We start from the raw sequence: 25,404 nt of genomic DNA, 5'->3' as shown, positions 1-25,404 counted from the left end.
GATATTAGGCCTACTGTATGTTAACATTGAATAATCTTTATCACTTGTTTATTTTAGCATTAACTATCCCTGTTAGAAAAATATCAGAGTAAAAGAATGAAAAAGTAAAAAAAAAAAAAACATCTAATAAGATAAGAGGATCTAAAATTGATCCTTGAGGGACTCCTAAACATATTAGAATATTTGTTTGACCAAGCCATAACCTTCAGCAAATGATTTAGGGTGAAAGACAGTTTTGTATGGATGACCATTTTGCTTTTATTAATTTGTGTTTGGTTAAGGATCTTTTCACATTTTTTTTCTTTACTTTCTTAAGAGAGAAAACCTTATCTGTTGTGCACAGAGTAGATGTTTATTTAAATATGCATATTCTATAATATGTAGTGGTTTTGACTTCAAATAATAAAAAAAAAACTCAAAATGGAACAATGGCGAGGTTTTTAACTGCTGTTTCCAATTTAAAGAATTACCTTTTATCCTGAGCTGAAGCCAACATGGAAAAGGTGTCCTCAAAACGTTCCGAATTTTTGTGACAACTGGGCAAACTCCATCTGCAGATGAAGATCACACAATATGATAAAGAATTTTTAAAATCAGTACTAAATGGACCTTATAGTGAGATTTCTCAATTGAAGGCGTATTTCAAAAGAAACATTTATGAATAATAAGTTCAGTCTATTTCAAAGACAATTTTATAGGCATAGATATTGCATTATTTCTACTCAGAAGGTTTAATATTGATACAATTCTACTTTTAAATAAGAATACATTTTCAGATTTTAATAACTGGCTATTTATCACAATGATTCATGTCTTTGGCAGGCGCTTATTTGGTTTGTAAGTCAAGACAATCGTGTTGCTTTGAAAAGACACATAATAAGCTATAGTGTGTCTTTGTTGTGCATCCTCCCACATCATACCTGCATCCCGTCCCTGGGAGACAAGTGCAAAACAAACCTCCGACTGTGTGCATTCATGAGGTGAAATAACCAAATCTCCCAAAGCTTGACGCAAAAAACCTTTCGCCCTGTGATGCCAAAGTGACGTATGATGAAACGATGACACACAAGGGAAGAGACGATATGATGAGATGGATGGATGGATGGATGGATGGATGGATGAAGGGGGCTGTTTCAGTGGGTGTGAAGGTGGGGGTGGAGATGAGGAGAGGGACTGATTCTCTGACATCACATTGGCTCTTATAAACTGAGGGATTGGAGCCCTCTGCACTTCACAACCAACCAGAAAACTGCAAGGAAGGGGAAGTGTGTTTGGAGCTGGAAAAGAAGAAGAAGAGGAAGCAGCAGCAGCAGCAGAAATCCCATCTCCAGCCTCTCTAGCCGTCTGTGTCTGACCTTTAACCTTATGGACTAGATTTCTCCTCAGGTGAATTCTTTAGTGTGGGATTCTTCTTTTTTTGGTTTTGTTTGTTTTCTCATCAAGATGCAGGCACAGTTGGCATGTATGATTCTCCTCTGTTTCACATATGGTGGACTTTGTACAGGTAAGCACCAGGACTCTTTCAACAGGTTTTGCATCCATGCATCGTTTGATAATGTAATGATTAACCATTTACTTTATTACTTTATCAAAATAGGGATAAAGCCATAACACGCAAGAAAAGTCAAACTTACTGTATGCAACAGGTTCATCATTGTGGTTATGTTGTTGCAAATATGGAAAAACTGCATATTCTAAATCATGGAAATATTTTGGTTTAAAAAAAAAAGAATTTGCACATTAAAGCTTCGTCATAATATTATGGTTTTCTGAGTTTGGGTTTGTAAATGAAATACTGTTAATAGTATAATATTGTACTTTTGGTCCAGTAAGCCAATGAGAGTCAGTGTCAGTCTGTACGATAAACAAACTTAGATCTATCTAAGTGAAATCGGGTTAGTTAATTGGGTTTTGCTTCACTCTCAGGGCACTCTGGGAGTTCCCTAAATCAATAGTTTGTCACCTGTTGAACACTTAAAGGTGTCTACCAACAAATAGGAATGTGTGCTGAGTTTCGGCTCGGCTTAATTTGTCTACACATATCGCTTTAGAAGTAAATGTTGCAAACGTTTAATAACTACAGATCACAAAGAAGATGAAACAGTCACATTGATAAAGAGCATGCTGTACTTCCATATCTCATTGACATTTCTTATGCAGCAATCACTCAGGATTCACTTAACTTTTGGTTAGATTTGGATGATGGTTATATTCCTGTTATCTTTCTAACTGACAGACGTCGACCAGGATCAGCGAGCGCTGGAAGAGGAGCTACTCAGCAGTCTCTTCACTTCTAAGGTACAGCGTCCCTCTCTTTTTGCACCTGTGACATCAGAGACTGAGTGTCCAAAAAAAGCTACAACCCACCCGGTCAGCTAGTGACCCCTCCCATCACTCCATCTGACCCAACACACAGGCTGCTGCCCAGGTGTTCTTTCATGAAATCTGGATCCACGATTCAGTCACAGTCTCACCTTTTGGTCTGGAGATAAATATTTTACCATATAGGGCTTTTTTGTGTTACTCAGGTTGTTTTTAATTGGGAATTGAATAAGACTATTTTAAACAGTTCAGTTATGCAGAGCACAATAAATATAATCAACACACTACAACTGCTGCACTTGCGGGCATGTCCTTTGAGATGAAAATAAAAGCTGAGGGATGTTATTCAGTTGTAACTTAATGATTTTTAACACAGTCGTCAGGCCAGGCAAAGCTGAGGGAGCAATCAGAATCAGAAAAAGGATTTATTGCCAAGGAAGTAACACTTAAGCCGCCCACACACGATAAGCGATTTTCTCGCAGCGCAGGTATTCATATATCATCAAGGGTGGCAAGGAGGCAAATTTCCTGTTGCAACGCCAGGGGTTGCGCAGCGACTAGTTGAGCGCCACCGCCCTCCCCATAGGAAATCAATGGTACGGCCGGCGCAAAGCGGTTTTGCCACCTATCATGTGTAGGCAGCTTTACAAGGAATTTGCATTGGTTGTTGGTGCATACAGTACATCAACATATTAAACATTAATATGAAATGCACAAAAAATGAATACAGAAACAAATATGTACACTATTTTAACTGTTTTACATTAAGAAAAAAGAGGCTGTATGGATAGTGCAGGATGTGCCAAAGTTCAGAATATATAGAATGGGTTATAGTCCAGGATGAAGTTTGTGAGAGTGGAACTAGAGGCACGAGGAGACAAATGGCCGGGCCTAATAGGATTCAGATGGACCTGACAGCATCATAACGACACATCTTCCACCCCTCTCTCTCTCTCTGTCTCTGTGATAAATAACCGTGGTGCTCGTACGGAGACGTGACGGTGACAAATCAGCCATGTGATTCATTGCTACTGATGCTCGGAGGTTGCTCAGGGATGAGGATTGTAATAATAACTTGCAGAATGACTGATAGAGTACTCAAGAGGCTGGAAAGTGCAGTGTGGTAGAATATACTTGTGAATCTTTATCTTAACTATATACATGATCTTTTTTTAAGGTGACAGCTAAATTGATTGAGCTGTTTGTCCACTCTTCTTTTTATCTGATTAGATTCAGGAGGTAGATATCCTCTCTGGCTCCTATTTCTCCATTAAAGATGATAGCATCATTTTTATATTTGGCATTGGCCCTTGCCCTCCCTCTGTTAAAGAAACAGCAACAGGCGTTTTTGGCTGTTGACTCTTAATGTTGGCTCAGTAACACAAACAGAACATTCAATTGTCACACAGAGACGAGGCAGATTTTTTTACACCAAGGGGTCCGCTGTGGGCTGTTAGAATATTGGACCCCTGCAATAACTCTTAATCCGACCCCTCAACATTTTTTTATTGTTATAAGATTTTTAGACCTGAGAAAAAATCCTTCTAGCGACCTTTCAGCACCATTAAAACCACACACCACTCACGTTAATTTAAAACTAAATGAAAACCCTTAAAATCTTCGATGTATGAATCATTTGTAAATGTCAGTAGCTGCGAATGTTTGGTCCCTCGTGTGTCGTTCTTTTGATGTCTCTGCAGATTTTATTCGAGCCCCCCCCTCCCCAGTCAAACAAAAGGAGCCTGTATTGAACGTGGCTCTACTCTTTACACCATCAGAGGAGACTGTATTCCTCTGATGCTCATAAACGATGTTAGCAAAGCGAGTCTTTGAGGGGTTGTGGCCATTTACAATAACTTAGAAGCCACAATTTCTCCTCGCCCCCTGAATCTCTCCATCATCCTCAGTGACACCCAGAGGTCTGTGCGGCAATGTGTGGGAGATCGCCAGCCCTCGCACGGGGTGGGGTGGGGGTGGGTGGGAGGATTGGGGGGGCGCTGGGGCCCTCCACCCATCTTTTAAAGCACTCAAACTAGATTATAACACAGCAGGCTGCAGCTAGATGAGGTTAGATGTGACTGAAATATCACAGTGGATGGAATGTTTAAGGAACAGTGCACATATCACATATATCTTAACTGCTGTCTAAACATGTGGCAGTCTGCATCAGTGCTGCAATGTAAAGTGAAAGCCTTAAATGCATTCTCAGTGCTCCTTAAAGGGAATGTAAAAACGCAGCAGATAAAATTGTTCCGTGCGGAAAACCTGTGGTTAAGTGAGACAAATGAAATGCCGTCGGTTAGCAGCCGATCCATTATATCTGTTCATATAAAAAGGCAAACATTAAAAAAAATTAAGCATCACACACAGAACATTATATTCAACACACAATACTAAAGAAACATCTACAATATGAACATATAGGGTATAGACTGAATAACAGTAAAAACGTATAAAATGTCAATTAATGTAGTACCATAACACTACTAACAACAAAATGATTCTGTAGTAGTTGGTATAATCAGTGGTATAATTTCTATCACAGTCGTAACCAAACATGAGCACAGCAATAGGATACACACGTGTACAGGTTATAGCAGGGCTGTTGAATTAGATTGCAATCAATTGTATAGGTGTTGTAGTTATTGTGTCCACCCTATTTTCTTATGGTTCTAATGGTCAAAGCAGCGCATTCATGGCCAAAGAAGAAAAGTCTGTAATACGTTTTGTCCCGACGAGTTGAATGTTGAATAGAAACATGGAATAAATAGACGAAAAACTATTCTTAATGGTCTACGTATCAGGTTGTTTAGCAACTGGGTTTTTATCCTCTGTGGTCCATCCCCCTCTGGGCTCCACTCAATTTTCACTTCATCTCAGTTCACAACGTTGATTAAATATTCAATTAAATCCATCTTTTCGAGGATCTAATTTGTTGCCAAGCTTTGAATCTGGAAAACCAGTCCTTCCTGTACTCAATTTTTAAACTCAAACACCTCCCCCGCCTCCTCCCTTGTTCCCTCTTTGCAGATGAAACAGAACAAGCAGAGTGCCCCCTACTGGCGTGTGTCGCTGGTTAACCTGTGCAGGATGGTGAACGGCCTGGGGCGGGAGGCCTGGAGCGGCGAGGAGGAGGAGGGCGGCGAGCTGAGGGAGGGGAGCCTCCAGCTGCTGGAGGAGCTTTACAACCTGCAACTCATCTGCCGAGCGCTGCAGAGCAGGGAGGAGAGGGTGAGACGCGCGCACACACACGCACACGCACACACACACACACACACACACACACACACACACACACACACACACACACACACACACACAGACCAAAAAGAAGTAGTCATCCTTTAATTAGAAGATGTGTATTGTTATTGGTTTATGCTGTTGTTGGAGCTATAGAAATGTAAATGCATGGCGGTCAATCGTTCTTTCCCCTGGCTGGTACCACAACTCAGCCAACTTTATTTTCTTATCCTTGACAGCGTGCGTTTGTGTTTTTTTTCAACCAAAAACTAACTACTTAAGCAAAAGTAAACAATTTAGCAGCAAAACGTACTTCAGTATCATAAGTTAAAGTACTAATTAATGGTTTCTTTCAGAGGTTTAAGCGGTTCATGCGTTAAATTGGAGACAACACACGTCTTGGATCAAACACGCATCCACAATTTTGTGGATTTCCGTGCTTTCAGACTGGTTGAATGATTACATGTTGCTGTATAAGTTACAAAAATTCTTCAAAACTCTTTAAATGTATAATCATCCAGTTAAAACTATATTTCATAGTGCCTGAACGTTATTTTAGCTGTATTTTTTTAATCCAAAAGCAGCAACATTTTATGAGCTAGCAACTTGTAACAGATATGAAAGTAAAATAAATAATAAATCCTTTTGAAATAATGTTAGAAGTGAGTTTCTGTTTCACATGTAGTGGAGAAATAAAATAAGTAGTATATATATATATATATATCATATATATATATATATATATATATATATATATATATATATATATATATATATATATATATATATATATATATATATATATAGATATAGGTACTTATTTTAATACTGGAACTCTCTATATATATATAGAGTTCCAGTATTAAATTGTATTACTACTTAAATTGTTTATGGCAAAAAAAAGCAAATGTCTTGGCCAATATGACATCCTAAAAACAGGTGTACACACTCACATAAACACAGGAACATGCATACAGTACAGGCACACTGTAAATCTGGCTCACATTTCCCTAAACACATGTCACAGCCACAGACACCTCATTATGCGCCTATTTCCTTGTCTCCCTTCTCCCTGTCTTCCATCATTTTCTTTTCACTTTTCACACAAATGCCCTTTTCCTTTTTCATTTTTTTTTAAATCTTAACACAGCGACTGCAGATTAGCACCTGTTTTGCCATGCATGGAAGCACAGAGGAGAAGCACTTGTTTAATCACAGCTACACCGGCGTAGCCTCCCATTACCCTGCCACTCAGCAACAAAGCATGTGTTTGCCTGCCATTTCCTTCTCGTCGTGTGACACTCACCCTCCGCCGTGTCTCTCTCTGCCCCCTAACAGCTACTCCATGACTCTCAAGAATATTTAGAGGAGAACAGTGACACTCCGCTGAAACGAAAATCACCCTACATCCTGAAGAGGCAAGAAGCGCACACCACCAAGTCCCGGAGGCCGTACATCTTGAAACGAAGTACAATGTACTGACAGCCATCCCAGAGGCCGAAGTGATGTTTTAGGGGGGACCAGACCAGATACTTTCTGTGAAGATGTGATTGTGTTTTTGTCTCTCTTCTAGTAGCTGCAATGTTTTTTTTCTTTTCCCATTGTTGTTTTTATCCAGTCCGACCCTATTGATTGTATGTCCAGTATTGAGTCCTGCCTGTATTCTGATCCTTTCCAAGTATAGGTCCTGAAAATAAATCCTGAGCATCAAGCAAATTGTGTACCTCCTGAGAAACTATATTTATTTACTCTATTTCTTCACTGCACACTAAGGCTATTTTCTTTCAGGATATCATTAAATAATTCATGATACAAAACCAGTGTGATGTGACTATGTTTTCTTTGATTTAACAGCTTAATAAAACTATATATGTAAGAGTCAGTTTAATTATTAGTAGGTCTTCAGTAAAAACAATTGGGCTGTCACAGACATGGTACAAAAGTGAGAAAGTATTGAGAGATGGACTAACACATGATTATCTTTTAATGGTATTTGTGGACAATAAGAGAAAGTAAAATTACACCAACCTTATTTTTTTTTTTTAATTGAGTATTTGCTTAAATTAATATAAATGTGTATATCCATTTGAAATAATGTTGAAAGGCCCTTAGCCTATGCCCTTTTTGTAATGTGATATAATACAACTAACTATGGTTGAGATGCTTGGTAGCCTTACTAGTAAACACTTGTTTTATTTTTTATATTGGTGCCTGCTGGAGTTGGTCACCATCTTCATTTCTCTATGAAAGAGATTATTGAAGAGCAGACAGATTCATCTGTAGAATAAGGCGAGCAGAGGCCAGTAGATGCTGCCAGTCTGTTAGTGATTTCCAATACTAAAGGCACGTCTGGAAATTAATACAAAAATGATTTCTGGATTTTAAAATTCTGCACATGCCACCTTCAATACATTTGGTCAGTGTGGGTTCCGATTAGTATGTGCTGTGTTGAACATGTTTCAAAGGGGCCATGGGGTACTTTGACTTCAGCAGATAAAACAGACACTGACTGTGGCGATTGGGAGTCTTGGCCTTAATAAAAGTCAGTTTCATCTCCAAATCAAAGTGCTTCGGTGTCCTTTTTTGAAATTTGGCTTTTAACCCTGACAGCCAAAGAGCCTGGATGAAACTCAGCACACAGAGAAACACCCTTTGAACAGCCTCGTTCTGTTTCTCCAGAGAACGTTAGCTGCAGGAAATACATGAAAACGTTTTTTTTGCTGCAGGAAATACATGAAAACAGCTTTTTGCTATTTAGTTTTACTCTTGCAATTCACACAGGCACGTGCCCAGTTTATGCTGTGAGCCACTGAGCCGGTGAGGTAGTATGGCTGGATGTGAAAGGAAAAGCATTTCCCTCAGCAGACACTTTACTGTTTAATGAAAACAATACATCCTTTTTGATTGTATATGTGTGTGTTCATCTTTTCCTGAAGCCTACTCATCCAACAAGCTGATTGGTAGCAGAGGATTAACCTCAAATAACTTATTTTGTTCTACCTTTAAAGGTAGTTACACTTGTCACGATGTGTTAAGTGAAAAAAAATCAGCAGGCACAAAGACTGGATTTCAGTTATATGGCATGCACTGTTACCACTCGCCTACCAAGGCACTTCCATAATCATCTCTTTTAATGTATGCACACAGACTCCAAACAATTAAATTGGGGTCCCTTGAATCAAAGGTTAATGCATTAGGTTTTTCTAACTGTATAACATTTGGGTATACTTTAAATTAGGCGGTGAAACACCTTAATCATACCACAAGAGAAGCTGCAGTAAAGGGACATTTAGCGCTTTGCTTTGTTTTTTAAAGGATCAAAGTCGGTTGTATTACCCACTAAAGTTACCATTACACATTCATCTCAAAGGGTCAATAGTACACCCAAATCCCAAAAGACATTTTCACAGTGGTATCAAGTCATGCCAACAGTTTGTGGTACTGAGGTTTTATATGTCTCCAGAAACAATGTCCCAGTTACCGTGAATAATCCACAGACCTCACTTTGAAATGTCAGTGGGGCTATTTCTTCGGTAGAAAGAGGTTACGATGAAAACTAGAAATGTAATTTTTAGAAATTTAGAAATTACATTCACCGCCATTCTATGGGGGTGAAATCTCAGAGACAGATATCTTAAAGCATCAGCAGGTAAAACTTCACCTAACAATGCTATTAGATTTAAGGTGAATCAAGGTTTATTTCGACCTTCTACTGTATCGAAATAATCAATTCTATTTTCCTGGGAATGTAAAGAAATAAATGACCTTAAGAGATAGAGCGCAGAGTTGAGTGGAGAAAGTATGTAGTTGCACACATAAATGGTATCTCATTGAATCCAGTCTTGACAGCCTATCACCAAACTCAAACTACATTGATAGGATAGAATTATTTGCAGCCATCAATGTGTTTTTTATTCACTTAAGGTAGCTATTTATCCACTCAGGTTGAAAAAAGTTGAATTGCAAAGCTGCTCTTTAAAGTTTCCCTCAACAATTACTGCCAAGGTGCCTTTCAGACACTTCTGTCGGCTCCACTTGAATGTGTCAAATCGTTTGTGTGTAGCAGGAAAAAGGGCAAACTTTGCATAAGTAAAGGTTGAAAAAATACCTCCATCATTATTCCTTTCATGTCAGTGACCACCAGTGTATGTGCCCATCACAGGCAGCGGATGGCAGTGTTGTTTAACATGTCTGATGGCCTGATTTACAGTGTGAATGACACAGAAATACAAGTATCCCTTCAGGCAGAAGAACACTGTATTGAAAAAACAAACTGAATCAGATGAAAGCATTTAGAGAAAAAAAAAGAAATCTCCTCAAAAGAAAGAAAGTGTAAACTCTGGTTTTCTGTGGCCCATTGCCATCTGGAAACAGTGAGATAGATGTTTAAATAACCTTGTAATGGCAGTGTTCACAACTATTCAGAGTCCTGCAACGAGGATTTCAAATGCAAGAACAGATCTTAGTAACCTGGAGTTGTACTGTATGATGTCTATATTTGGCCTTTGGTTGAGAATATGTAGGTTATACTGAGTGAGACACACCTCGAATTAGAGACAAAGCAGCTTTCTGTTCATTGAGCAAATGTAGTTGGGGTTAATGCAAAGATATCAGGCCAAAAACATACAGAACCTTATTTGCAGGTTTTCAGTTACTTTCATTCATAAGGGGAGACCATCAGAGATGTTTATAAGTATTTTCTTCCAACTAATTCTGGCTGCACTACACATCCACCTAACATCATGCAGCAAAAGATAATTTCAGTGAGAAGTAATAATGACAATTTACTCAAAGATTTTTCACAGTTAACCACCCAGAGGCACCACAAGTAATTTAGTTCTATTTGGAAAAACTTAAAAGCATTCAAGTCTTTGAATACTTCAAGGTGAACACTAAAACTCTCACCTTAACACAATGAAACAGAAGCAGACAGAATTTGTGCTATTTCCTTCTCTATCCAGGGAGTTCATTTTCATGAAGTCATTTTGCCTTTCCTCACCTTCAAATGAAAAGCAACACTTCACCTACAAAATAAAACGACTGAATCACAGCTGGGACAACATATACCCATGGCAGCAGATATTGGAGGACTCTTGAGTACTTATGAAGGTGTTAGTGTGTGTGGTTTAAAGAGAAAACATCCTGCCATGTGGTGAAATAGTACTTTAATAAGAGTTAGAACATTAGAGAAGGGAAACTTTTCTCCCAACCCCACTACTTCTCTTTTCTCTAACCCTTAGTCTAACCCTTCATTTTGTTAAGTGTGCACATGTAGGCTATATGTACCAGCAGGTGGCAGTGCAGTACAACACTAATCCAGACTTTGGTAACTGTATGTATATCTTAATTAAATAACCTTTTGGTTTTGCTCCACCAAATGAATCGGAAACTTCTCTCTATATTCTGCCTAAGGAATATCCCTTCACAATACAGAAAAATGGCCCTGACTTTAATTTAAATAGACAATGCAGCATTCCTATGTCCCTGTTTTCTACAACTGGTTCATTTTAATCACATTCTGCCTCTTAGTATACTGAGATTTCCTACTAAAAAGTGACAGTTTAGGCCCTCAGGCTATTTCAGATTAAAACAATGCCAAGGACAACTGGAGTAACTTTGCATTGGATTGGGCCCAGAACACCCAGCTGCTTGAATGGATCTCCAGACACTAAAATGTGTTGGTAGCATCACAAACACTGATCATCCTGTAACAGAAAGGTCATAGGCCTGATTGGACAGTAGCAGCTCTACGTAACTCTAAAATAAATCTACCAGGTGAATGAGGGGATTTTAGCTTTAGTGATTATCTGCCTTGTCATCTATAGCCTAGGCACAATCCTTGAGGCAGATCTAAACAACAACAACAATGACAACAACAACGGACAGGGTTGCCTTCACTATCAACATCCAAAAAAACAAGATTGGAACCTGCTTTCCCTGTCAAATTGATTGACAGATCTAAAAACATGCAGACCAACTCTTTCCACATTTGAGGAATGCAATTTATCATTATCTCAGTATTGGAGTAGATCTGTCAGCTTTTGTAAATTTGCAGGCTGCCTCAGCAGATGTCTATCAATATAACGACTCTCATGACCCTGAACAAGTTCAGGCTTAGTACGCTTCCCACATCCACAGGACAAATTACACCCTGCGTGAATTAATTCAACTCCATTAAAAACCTTCATCGACATCTGCCGCTGCAGCGATGCTCGGGCCTGCTTGTCTTGGCCTTTTTCCAGCCGGACGCCTCTTCAATTTAACTCCAATTTCGAGTTGGTGGATGTTGGCTGACAATTTGAAACTTCTCAGTGGGATGCTGATGAGTGTCTTCACTCATACTTAAGGAAAGTCATTCTTTCATCTGGACAGCGTAGCAAATTGTGTAAAATCCAGTCCGATCAAGATAATGGTTTGTGAAGGAATGAGATTAGCTCCCTTTGTGAGAAATCTGATTGTGTGGATGGGATAGTGGCATAACAAGTGCGACCTTGTGGCAGGGGCCAGCTGAGAAAGTAATTAGGTCTCACATATGGGCGGCATCACTGAAGCCTTCAGCAATGGCAGTGAAAGGACAAGCCATGTCGGAGCTGTTTATTGTCACAGGTACGGCTGTCATTTGTAAAAAAAAAAACTGGCCCTCTGGTTACTAAGACTTAGACAGCAGGTCGAGACAAACTACAACAAAAAAGAGGAACTTCAGATTTCACTTAGTGTATAGGTGTTTAATTCCAAAATGAGTCAGCATCAGTGTTCGGCATCTGAATTAACAACTGACTTTTTTGTCAGTAAAAGTTTGTTCTGATATCCAGGTTTCTCACATCTCCAGTTTTGTCATCAAAGAGGTTGAGTTTTGCTATGGTAACTAACTTCCTAGTAAGAGAAACAACCAAGTCAATCAGAGCCTTCGAGGGCAGGCCTTCAGTTGGTGACTTTAGAAATGGTGTTAAAATGGAATTACATTTTAACATCTCAACAACATCTAGTACAGCTCTGTGCATCAAACAAGCTAATAGGTAGATTCAAATGTGTGTCAGATTTCAAGTGGGGATACATCAATGTTTTACCCTAACCTGTCAAAGAAAACAGCCATGTGAAAATCTGTGCAAGTGTGCTCTTATACACAGAGAAGAAATCCTCAGAGTTAGATAGGAACATTTAAACAATTCATCTTAGTCACTCTTCTTAATTACTGATCGTGATATATTAAACAAACTATATGTAGTAGAATAAATATTAATTCAAAATCCTCCATTATGTAAGTTGGGTTGGGTTTTTCCTGTCTCCTGTCCCTACCCCTAACCCTACCCCTAACCCTAACCCTTTGATTCCCCATTGTTATCTCTCCAGGAGAGAGGCCATGGCAGGTGTGGAGGAAACCTTTTATTTAAAGTTGTATTCTCCCGCTGTCTGTCCTGTCCAGTGGTTCTTTTAACCTGCTTTTAATATCTGGCTTTCTTTTAAACAGCTTTTATATAACCGAACTTGGTTTTTTTAAGGAGGTTTTTATGTGTTTTATTCACACCATTGGTCCCCTTGTGCCCGTGCCCCTCGCAGCGCCCATTCTGGGCATTGCGTTTTAACCCAAACCTAACCAACCTATATTTCTCTGTCACAGAAAATCTTTGGTTTTAAGCCTGTTCCTCATAAATAAACATTAGACATTACATTAAACATGTAGAAATAGCCAATGCAAATCTTTTGACATTGGAAAGCAATGTTTTTTTGCACAAAGCTAAAATAATGAAGATCTTAAAACTTGACCCTCATCATTTTTCATGATTTTGTCCTTAGTTGACAATATTCTAAGTAAATTATTAATCAAATGAATACAAACCAGTTGACACACAATAGGCCTGGAGCTTTCAGGTATCCTGGAGTTGTAGTTGCTTTGGCCGGTTGGTAATCCAGCTTTGGTCATCGGCGTCGGACAGTAACACACTACTGGTGTCAAGCAGATACTATCTTCAATAAATCTTCTTGATTATGTGTCTTGAGTTAATTAAACACAGTGTCTCCTTTGTTTCTTTGGTAATTGTCAATATTGAAACTGTGATCATGCCCTCTGAGGCATCCTGATACAGAAAAACAATGGACCTGGTAGGAGAAACTCATTTTGCATTGTGTAAATCATAAACTCCACCTTGTCTCCTATTTTCCTACATCATGACACCTTGTTGTGTCTTATTGCTCATTAAACATGCAAATTGTCTTTGTATATACTTTGATTGTCATTCTCTGTAGACTGGCATGAGTTATGCTACCTGTGCACTAGAGACTGTCCTCCCCCGAATAAAGGCCACATACTGTAAGTCATTTGTTCATACAGCAATCATGACTTACATTATAATTATGTTTATAATGGAGCAGCAGAAAGTGAGGTGACAAAGTATATGAACGCCAAATTTCCATATAATGAGGTAGGTTGGGGTGGTTGATGGGTCAAACAAACACAGGCGTTTCACCCAGGAGACCGAGGTTTGTGTCCTGTGTGAAAATAAAAGTAAATGGTGAGTTTTTTTAACTTTACAAGCGGAATAGACAGAGCTACGTCATGTTTTGAGTCACGTGCGTAACTGGAAGTGAAGTAACGTGTAATTTTACCCAAACCACAATCTTTTTCTAAACTTAACTAAGTAGTTTTGGTGCCTAAACTAAACAAGTGAGTTTTTGTGCCTAAACCTTACCAAACTGTGACCGTGTGAAACAAATATAACCAAATAAACGAACTATATTGTCCAGCCTGGTCGCACAGAATTCCATGAAATTATCACAAATTGTTAACAGCGCATTACGTGGTGGTGGCAAGGAATGTCTGAAAAATCTGTGTGGCCACCACGGAAAACAATGGCAATGTAAAGTCAATGAGAAGATGACGTAACATTAAGAGCGACTACGGTAACGAGTACTATGTAAGGCCGAAATTCCGCGTAAGGAGGTTGGTTGGGGTGGTTGGGTTTATTTAATGGAATTCCTCCGTGGGGCCATCACGGAATTTTTGGCGATTCGTGTTCATTTCACGGAATTCTTCCGTGGGCCCATCATGGAATGTTTTGCGATTCCGTGAAACTGCCACAGATTTTGAGTTAAGGGGCCGTGTTCATTTCACGGAATTCTGTGAGATCAGGTTGATATTGTTGCATGGTTTGGAGGACTTGTAGGTGCACTGACAAACACAGCTTTATTGTTGACTGGAGAGGACGTCTGACATGTCACCACCGTTAAAGACGACAAAACCAATCCTGCCCCCACAGGAAACTGCAAACAAAAAGGAAAAACCAGACTGAATCGATGACTGAAACTGCCCGAATATCAGGCTAGAGATTTGCTCACACAGTAGCAGCACTTGCAATGATAAAGTCATTTGGGCATGTGAGATGTTAAGCAAATAAAGTAAGGATAAGACACCATTCCCTCCAGAGAAGATAAACAGTTTGAAACCTTGCATCTGTTATCTACTGACCTGGACAGCCTGCTGGATATTGCAATGTGTACTTGTTTTACATCTATGTGAGGTTACTACAGATTTGTTATTTAGAGTATCTCCCAGTGGCGGTGTCCAGAAAGAGCTAACTAACAGGCGTTTCAGATCAAAGCCTCTCATAGCCCCTCTGCAATGATCTGTCACTACGAGCCGTATCATATTGATTGTAAACATGGACGCTAATAAGTCTACGTAGACTTATTGTGCAGTGTTGGGCATGTTACTTCCAAAATGTAATACATTATAGATTACTAGTTACTGTTATTTGAGAGTAATTAGTTATATTACTATATTACTGTCTCTGAATTGTAATGCTTTGCACTACTTTTGCGTTACTTTTGAGTTACTTTAACCAAAATAACCACGGAAGTATGACTTGGCAGGTAGCTTGTGAATTTCATCACGGGATCAACAAAGTCTCATCTTTATCAACTTTAATACAACATAATTTATTCATAATATTTTGTAGAAATCAATGTGAATATGCAAAGTAACTAAAGCTATTAAATAAATAGAGAAATAAAATGTACAATAGGCAAGTAGGAGAAAATGAAAATACTCAATTGAAAGTACCTTACAGTTGTATTGAAGTACGGTATATTTACTTTCCACCGCTGATAAAATGTATGATATTATGTGTGGCATGCCTAAACATTAATTCCCAACGTGTTATCTGTCAGCTGCTTATTGGACACACAGCTGTCCGCGTGGCGTACCGTTACCTGTTGGGACACAGATATTGTCCGTACCGTTACCTGTTGGGACACAGATATTGTCCGTACCGTTACCTGTTGGGACACAGATGTTGGCTCTGCCCGCGGGAACAGTGACAGGACAGCACCTTGGTTCAACACAGCGTAATAACTCCTGAAAATAATGTCCATCTCGCAAATGTATATGTCTATGCAGTCATCTCAACCACCAAATTCCAGCAACAGGAAATTACACTCAGACTTTTTTTCTGTGCCGAAATGTTTCGCGGTGTTGGTGTATTCTTACAAAAACAAACATGATTAAATGTCGGGTTAAAATGCGTTGTAACTCACGTTACTGAGATTATATAATATGTGGTATTACCAAAATGTAATTAGTAATGCGTTATATTACTGCGTTGCCACAAAAAGGAATACATGTAATTGCGTTACTTTTGTAACGCGTTACTCCCAACACTGTTAGTCTGTGGTTATTGTGTCACTGACCGTAGATCTCATCTTTTTCATTGGGATCTTGTATGATATGGCCCTGTTACTGCACTGCTGGCACTCCACTGGAGTTGGTCAGATCTCATCTACATCTCTTTGAAACTGCTGACAAAACATGAACACGTGCATACACATGATTAGATGGCTCTGCCTGTACAAACGCGCCATGCAGCTCCACCTCCTCCACCTTGTGTGAAGAGAGCAAGGCTGATTCCCACAGACAGATCCCCCACTCTGTGGCATGCCCTGACATTATAAACAGGCTTCATGAAAAAGACGAGCATCAGTAATTGTCGCGGGGGGGGGGAGACGAGCAGTCGGTGCAGCAGGCCTTTTACTGGCTAATTGTGTCTCTTTGCCTGCCTATGTGATAATTAAAATGACTCTACCTCCCCCTGTTCCAGTCACAGTGGTGGCATCACAAAGGCAGCAGCAGAGCTGTTATTGCTTGTCCTTCAGCTGAAAGGATCATGTTGGCCAGAGAGCTGAGAGCTTTTGTTCTGAAAGCTAAAAAATCTGGTGTCCAGCCTGAGCATTTTTTCGCAATGCGCCCTGGGAAATGGGTTATCTAAGCAGCGCATGCAAGAAGCCCTGACATTAATCTTTAATTAAGGCCTTTACAATCTTGGGCAACATGTCCGGGAGTATGAGAGTTACTGTAGGGGATAGATATGAACAGTGGGCAGTGGGTAGGGCCAGGCAACACATTATATCTTGTGGTGAGCTCGTTTTGTCTCATCAAAGTCAATGGTCCGTTGATCTGCAAAGACGTTGCCTCGCTGTTCTTTTCAGCTGTTTGGATCACGAGACACGATGTAAGGTAAGCTTAGCATTGAGACGGCCCTATTTATTCCTTTTTGGAAAACAGATAACAATCCCTCAAGGTAACAGCAGTGAAATGTACAGTGATGCTGCTTTCTTTTATACACGATAATCCAGATTGCTATATATCCCACCATTCCTGATGAGAGGATGTCTTCTGATAACTGTTAGTGTGAACATATCAAGGTGACTGCTTTTGCTTAACACATTGTTTTTTTCCCCTCTTTTTTTTTGGTAATTGGTTGTGGATCTCTTGTTGAAAGAGCCAAGTGACAAACCTGCTGGTAGAACCAGCATGAAACTGAAGCTTTTCTTGTGTTGTGACAGCTGCTGCCTTTGTGATGTTCCACAAAATCCCCCAAGACACAACCAGTTTTATTCTGGCTGAAGATTCACATGAAAAAAGACAAGTCTCCTATGAAACAAAATGGGACTTAGGTAATTGTTATGATTATTCCTTTCCCTGTTGCCAATGGGATGAAGGCATTCCAAAACTGAAAGTGGAGGTTTAGGGAAGAAGGGACTAAGGAAAAGTGGCGGCACATCTCCCTGTGGCAAGATTAGTTCACTGGCAAGAATGAGAGACAGATGGGAGGCTGGTGGTGGTGGTAGCAGGGGGGAGTGGGGGGGGGGGGTCACACCTTTTTGAGGCAAAGCAATTGGGAGCGATTAAAAAGCTCATTCGCCGTAGGGACTATCCAGTCTGAAGAAGGAGCTGGCTCCAACAGCGCCTGCAGCACTGTTCCTTTTATCTCCACTCCTCATGAAGACCCTGTAAATGCCATGGGAGTAGTTAGAGTGAAGCACACAGTGTTTGCTGGGAGGGTTCACTGTTAATGTTCAACATCATGACAGTAAATGAAAGGAATTTCTTAGTGTGTCTGCACCACTGCAATGGATCAATTCTGCCATAAGAGTGCGGCTTAACCCGTGTAATTAAACTCATGGCCAGTTATATCTCATCCCTTTCTACCATGTGCAGCAGCTAAATCCTCCATTCTGCACATGTGCAGACACTTTACGTAGCTTTGATTCACCACCACCTGGAAACAAATGATGATTGAATGCTTGACGTGCTTTCATTCTCACCCTTGGCCATTTCCATCCCAGATTTGGCAGATAAGAATGCATCCTTTTTTCCTTTCCCATCATGAAACCGGTTCAATACCCAGAAGCTCAGGCTGGCTCAGACTAGCTCAGGCTGGCTTAGGCCTCTTGGTATCCACCGTAACTGAATGCTCATCAGCTTGAGTGCACCTGAACGCTGAGAGGCCCCTCCATCACCGGTAGAAACACAATCACAAATTCCATGCCAGATTATTACGATTCATTCATCGCCTGCGCTTGCTTCATGTTTTCCTGCCTTCAGCTTCGCTTCAACTTCAATACTTTTAAATCCCTGTACTTAGCCATTTGTCTGTTCATTGCAGCCCTTTTTACGCTTTTCCAACATGTCTTTTATCTCCCCAGCTTCATTTCCCCAGCTTAGCCCTCAATCCTCAGCCAGTGCACCTGTGGGCCTGTGCTGGAAATGCTCCATGAACGACACAGCACAAAATGTACTAATCAAAAGCTATACTTTGATGCTACACTGGTGTTTGCTTGGAAACATATCGTGTCTGTAGCTTGAGAGAAGAAAATGAAATCAAACGGGCCGTGGTCATTGTTCTTTTGCTGCACAAGAAAATGAAATCAAACGGACCGTGGTCATTGTTCTTTTACTGCACACATTGCTGCTGCTTCTTCATAGACGGATAGTGAATGTGAGGCGGAATTATAATCCAACCACAGAGTTGGATTCCCAGAGGCACGAGAGCAGGACAGATCAAACGGAAATAAGGAAATCCACACAATCCATATCAGCCTGGTATCATGTGGGGTTTGGCCCATGTGTAGGTACATACTGGCAGCACCATGGCAACCACAGCAATTGATTGTCTGATGTCTTCCGCTGTGCACAGTGCAGGTCTTGTTATGTGGGATATTGTTTTTATACTTGCTACCCTGGCTCCTTCATAGCATGCATTAGCTGTGCTTTCTCAGGTGCCCGGCTGTCATGTATACTTACCTTCCATTTGGTTCTGGATGACTTTGAAGGACAGGAGCCATAAAGAGGTGGGGACGACTGTGACAAACTGCTTAAGGTCTCTGAAATGGTGTTGGAGCAGTGAAAGCCTGAAGGTGTTAAATGAGAGTCGATTTCCTTTATCAAAAGTAGCCTTTATCAAACCTGCCATACAACCTTTAATAGATGTGACTCTGTTTACAGATACTGTACTATTTTGCTTCTAAACCTTTGATGAAATGTTTACATATTAATGCAATTTTTCTGTATATTGTATTTTTAAATATATTTGCATTGTTGTGAATTTTAATGTGCCAAATGTTCTTTATTAAACACCCAATTGGCAATTAGCACAACACTGTGAATGCCCAATCCGGTCAATTAACAGATTACATGCTCCTCTATGAGTTGAGAGAATTCTCTAAATCTTCTGGCTTCATCAAACCATTTCAGAACCAATGAAACGTATTACAGCAAGAATAAAATTCATTTTAGTTTGGGGAAATGTTTTGTGATACAAATTGTGCCCATCAACTATGAGCTAGAAGAATTAAATAAATTAACATTGGGAGTGATTCTTGTCCGTGTGTTCCCGTCTTATTCTTTGCAAATAAAACAAATAAATATAACTTTTAACCCTCAGGCTGTTTTTGCCCATTTACCCTTTTTTGACAGGTTTCAGGTATATCACTACATGTCTTAGCTCTGCATGCCATTTCTTTATGTTTGGAAGTTTATTCTTAACTTTTTATAGGCAGCACATGACAAGAATTACACCATATAGCTGGTTCGTAATTTGAACAGAGTTTCTTGCCCTTGCTTAAATTTGTCTGACGCTTTCGGGGTCAGCCCTTACTGACAGAAGTTACCGAATCCTGTTGTCTCTCCAGTTAGGGACTCTTCTTTTTTTATTTAAGGGGCTACCGGAGGAATTTTGGGATCTTTAGTCAAAACAGACTTGACCCTCCCTTCGCCAGCAATACATTTTTCTTGACCCTCCAAAATGATTGGAAAAAGAGGCATGACCCTCCCTAATAATGTATTGATGCCTTCTGTACTGGTGTTGACGAACTGACCAAAGAGCCGGTTAATTAACCCGACTCGTGTCACTGAACCGGGAAAATTGAGTGCCATACGTCAATGAACCGACTCACTCCTGTTTTTTTACCTCATTCGTGCCATTGTGTGTAGCTGGTATTCTTCTGCTACTGTGTGTGTAGTAATCTAGCTCATTAGCGCCTCCACTGGAGTGGTGGTTGAATCAATCAGGAAATGGGCTCCTGAACAAGACCGAATGTAACTGTGCAACCGCTCGAGTCTAATGTAATCAAGCGGTATCTTGGTTCTCGGCAAGTTTGAGTTATTAACCAAGCCTTGTTCATGGTGCATCTTAGATGATTGTGTTCATGGCAATTCACACATTATCGATGGGGAAGTACATCACATACAGATACACGTCATGTTATCTTGGTAGTTATGTTAAGTTAAATGTTAGAGAAGTGAATGTTGCTACAGTAGGTAGGCTGTCACGAGGAGACTGCGCACCAGGCTACTGAACAAGACAGTAAGGACCGTGCCTGTAATGCATGAGTCTATGTAATCAAACGGGTGTCTAGGTTCTCAGCAAGTTTGAGTTATCAACCGATCCCAAAAGCCTTTATTTCTCGTGCATCTTAGATGATTGTGTACATAGAAATTCATAGGCTACATTATCGATGGATATCACATACAAATACACGTCATGTTATCTTGGTAGTTATGTTAAGTTAAATGTTTGTTACATGGTGGGTAGGCTGTCACGAGGAAACCGTGCACGAGGCTACTGAACGAGACCATAACCGTGCCTAATGCATGAGTCTGTGTAATCAAACGGGTGTCTAGGTTCTCGGCAAGTTTGAGTTATCAACCGATAGCAGAAGCTTTTATGTCTTGTGCATTTTAGAATTGTGTTCATGGAAATTCATAGGCTACATTACCAAGGGGAAAGTATTATATCACATACAAATACACATAATGTTATCTTGGTAGTTATGTTAAGTTAAATGTTAGAAGTGAATGTTGCTACATGGTAGTTAGACTGCGTGAGTCTAGTGTCGGTCAGTATGAGTGTGTAAATAGTATGTCGAGACCGAATGTAACCGCAACCGCTTGAGTCTAATGTAATCAAGCGGTGTCTTGGTTCCTGGCGGGGGAAGTAATCGTGCGATCACCACCCCCCCGCCGCCAAGGGCATGTGAACCAGTGACCGAATCTATTAACTCGGTAGGCCAACCAACGACTGTCCGGTTGAACCGAATTGTGTAAAAGAGTTGGTTGTCCCATCACTAGCAAACACTTGCAAATTGCAAAGATGTACAGATAACTACTGCTTTTTTACAACCATGACATACATGACTTAACCTCTGCTTTCTCATCTTACACATCCCACTCCTCTGTTATGGTGTGGTGGCCATTTCAATTGATTTACTCACTAACGTTGTGGAAACACGGTAAGCATGGAAACTAAATGCACACTTCCTGCATTACTGCATTACTTCAAATACTAAGTTACTCCTCTAGTAAACTAGTATTCACATGAAATAAAACAATTAAACACTGAGACCATTCAACAAAGCACACTGGGTAATAACCCATATTGACAGCTGGCCCGCCCAATCAGAAATTAAAAGTTAAAGCAACACTAGAAAAATTCTCCTGCTTCGGTCTACAGGTTGTCTCATTGGAACTACAGCTCACGCTACGGTCCCCCTATAGGTTGTCTCATTGGAACTACAACTGGAAACTTTATACATTGTTCTTCTGCTATTTCATTACCAAATTCACTTCTGAGAGTTTTTTATGCGAGAAATCAACTATGTAGAGCTGAAATATGGGCCGTTTTACGACAATTGATGGCTATTGCAAATTTGGTCCGACTGTGTCGGAATTCAGAAGCTCCACAGTTTGACATGACAGCCGGCAGGTGCCTGCCAGGATTGCTGGCTTGCCGCCCGGCCAGTCCACCTTCACAGACCCCGCTGTGCGGAGCTTTCTCAGGAGACTCGAGGACAAAAGGCGTTTATTTCCCCGATCGTTTGTTTAAATAACTCAACACACATATCCATTACAAGATTAACTGGAACCTGTGGTTTTTCGAAGTTATAATGCTCCACAATCAGTAATCCGTAATAAGTAACCGCGATCAGAGCTTACAAGCTCCACTTAGCAACAACTGCAATGTTTAATTTTCACGTCTGACACACGTGGATGCTCAGTATTTTCCGTGGGTGCTCGAGCTCGAGGCAACGTGAAACCTTTCAGCTAGTCAGCTTCATTATATTCCATCTTCATGTCAGTGACGATACTTTGGCAACAGGTGGCGCAGTTAGCTATAGGGTTGCATTCTCAAAGAAAGCAACTCCAAACTCGCGTTGCTGTCATGTTGCAATTTTTGTTGGGTCAGAACCATCTGCTAGCGATGGGGGGGACTGAGATCTACATGGAAAAGTATGCACCTAACAATACAATGAATACAAAAAATGGGTGACCCTCCCCCCTAGACTAAAAAACGTTGGGTGACCTTCCCCTCCACACAGTATAAAAAGACATGACCCTCCACTATTTTCCTCCGGTAGTCCATTCCATAAATACCGAACTGTCCCTTAGACATTTTCATTGGCATCTTTATGTAAATGACCCTTCTTCTTCACTCGTCACAATTTTTGTATTCTTCCGGTTTCGTGCCAGTCGATTGATAAGAACGGCATCAACAGGATCACTCACTCGCTGTGAATTCTCAGGACAATGAGTTGCTCTAGTCACACATGGGCTAAATCGGACATTACACAAACTTTATACTAGGGACCTGGCATGACCAACTGATTTGGACATTTGCGTTCTCACATACAGCTCCTACAAGTAATGTCTAGATATGTTCACAGTTGTAGTGCATGTGTGAAAGGGGCTATGGATGGACAGTCAACAGTCAACTCCATTACCTCTGAAGATCTAAAGTTTTAATGAATGCATTATTTTCACATTTTCTCAATGGATGCTTATCCTCTATGGACATTGGAAATTCTGCTATCACTGTGAAGAGTGAGTTGCCCTGAATTTAGCAGCACTGTATATGTAAATGACGTGTGCACTCACTAATTAATGACACCTAGAAGAAGAGGTGGGATTTTTAACACAAAATGTTCTGGGCACTAGAGGTTAAACAAACACTTACCAATCTGAGCCTCACGTGTCTCTTTACACAGGCAAATAAATATACAGTAACTTGCATTGAACAATTTTTGTCTGTTGTACTTGTCAGCCATGTACCCAGGTGTCTGACAATGCGTTTTATATAGGAGAATTTATGACCCATCTTGACAAATACACAAGATCATGTTGCTTTAAACAGTACAGTATCCCCCCAAGCACCAACCCCACACCTTCATTAAGAATGCAGTTAAAAAGCAGTAAGCATATGAATTTTAAAATGAATAATGTATGGCTTTTGCTTTTGGCTACAGCAAGATCTAAGTCAGACAGGCTTCTTCTCGCTGCAAGTTTCAAGGAACTGCAAAGTTATGTTTATACATTTAAAATGTACGCTGTATTTTCTACTTTTATTCATTAACATTTTTAACAGTGAAACAAGACATATTCAGTCAAAGACAGAGGGACAACATTTTTGATTCAGGGTGATGTAAATAGTGTTTTGTTTTCCTCAAAGCATTCAAACCAATACTCAAGCCCTGACGCTGCAGACCCATATTCAATATTTTGTGCTCTCTCGCACACTGCTCTCTGTGTCTCAGCAGACAATGCACCACAAAGTTGGCATTCATTTGTTTAATCTGATTTCATTTTAAGTACAATATATACAATACAACATTTGAAATGATACGTGTAAAAATATATATGTCATCTTACAATACAGTACCATTTAGAGAACGATGGAAAGTAAAACAGACACAGAAACAACATCTTAACACACTCGCTCCACCTAACAATATACAGCACATGTGAACTCCGAACCTGTTGTAAGGTAGTATCGGTAGGCTTCTACGTACAAACCCAGTACAATTTCATTAGCAGAAGCTGAACAATAATTCATAGATCCTGACGTATAAAAGGAGTTGTTTTATTCACTGAAAAATCATTTTGTTCATGCACTTTGTACATGCTCCACTGGAAGATGGCTCACATTTCAAATAACTCAGGATCCACACACCATATTGAAGCTTGAAGCTTTGGGAATCAGACCCTCACAGCCAATATAAATAAACCAACTTAGACAGTTACCTGCCTGCAAGTTTGTCACAAACACCTGCCCTTTTTGTCACAGAGATCTGCCGATGTAGTTAGTGTTTAGTTCTTGACAAATGGACAGCGAAGATGGCTATTTATTAGCTCTAAGTACTCAACAAGAGGATTATCCTTTAGTATTAAGTGAAATATATCCTAAAGCAGTGTTGTAGCCGAGTTACCAACTGTCGAGTCCGAGTCAAGTCTCGAGTCCCCAGTGTTCAAGTCCGAGTCCAAGTCCGAGTCACCAAAGGAGAGGCTGAATCGAATCCAAGTCGAGTCACCATTACCCGAGTTTGACTCAGAGTCGAGTCACGAGTCCAGAGAATAGCGACTTGAGTCAGAGTCAAGTCCAAAACCAAGACTTGAGTCCGAGTCCAGGACTCGGGTACTCCGTCAATGCCTATTACACATAAAGGTAGTCAGAAACTTCATCCAACTTCCAAATCCTATTTCATGAATGCTTAAGTCCGATTACATAAATCCTTGAGTCCATGTCCAAGTCATCAGTGCGCGGGTCCAAGTCAAGTCACAAGTCAAGAGCATAGCGACTCGAGTTGGACTTGAGTTCAAGTCCCGGATTTGAGTACTCCATCAACTGGCCTAAAGAATAACTGATCCTGTGCACACTGTTCACTCAAGGCCCTAGTATGGATTGAGGTTTCCAAACAGGCTGCCAATAGCAAAGAATGCTGTGCGCAGCAGTTTACTGACATCCAGTTGAGGAATTTATGCAGCTTTTGTTGTTATCCCCAAGATGTAAATCTGTCCATAAACCTGCATCGTGCAGCTAGTTTTAGCTGGTATCTTATTTCAAATAGAGATCAGACAGCAATTTCTCCTCCAAATATATCAGCTTCACGACATATTTGCTCTACTTGGGCATGAGGCGTATCAAAGCCATCCATTACATTTGTAAAACAGCTAACTGCCCTGCGGTGACATCATGTGTTTATAGATCATAAGCAGGTAATACTAGGCTGAACTGGCAT

At 40.2% G+C, this 25,404-nt stretch overlaps 1 protein-coding gene across 1 annotated transcript; it reads left to right on the top strand.

Annotated features, from left to right (window-relative positions):
- The first annotated feature begins 1,166 nt into the window (after positions 1-1,166).
- On the top strand, positions 1,167-7,354 carry nts (neurotensin). The gene is made up of 4 exons (XM_078256021.1): positions 1,167-1,504; positions 2,237-2,298; positions 5,353-5,553; positions 6,901-7,354. Exons 1-4 carry the CDS (start codon positions 1,444-1,446, stop codon positions 7,042-7,044), a joined length of 468 nt encoding a protein of 155 aa, XP_078112147.1. The 5' UTR covers positions 1,167-1,443; the 3' UTR covers positions 7,045-7,354.
- The last annotated feature ends 18,050 nt before the right edge of the window (positions 7,355-25,404 follow it).

This window comes from Sander vitreus, chromosome 8 (genome assembly GCF_031162955.1).
Source record: "Sander vitreus isolate 19-12246 chromosome 8, sanVit1, whole genome shotgun sequence".
Lineage (NCBI taxonomy): Eukaryota > Metazoa > Chordata > Actinopteri > Perciformes > Percidae > Sander > Sander vitreus.
The sequence above is the reverse complement of the archived record's forward strand: the minus strand, read 5'-3'. Positions and strand labels throughout refer to the sequence as shown.

What these genes read in the sequence shown, in the direction of transcription:
- nts (XM_078256021.1), top strand. Translation starts at nt 1,444, where the DNA reads ATGCAGGCACAGTTGGCATGTATGATTCTCCTCTGTTTCACATATGGT. An exon ending in ATATGGTGGACTTTGTACAG is followed by an intron (nt 1,505 to 2,236) that starts GTAAGCACCAGG and finishes TCTAACTGACAG; the next exon opens with ACGTCGACCAGGATCAGCGA. An exon ending in GCAGTCTCTTCACTTCTAAG is followed by an intron (nt 2,299 to 5,352) that starts GTACAGCGTCCC and finishes CCCTCTTTGCAG; the next exon opens with ATGAAACAGAACAAGCAGAG.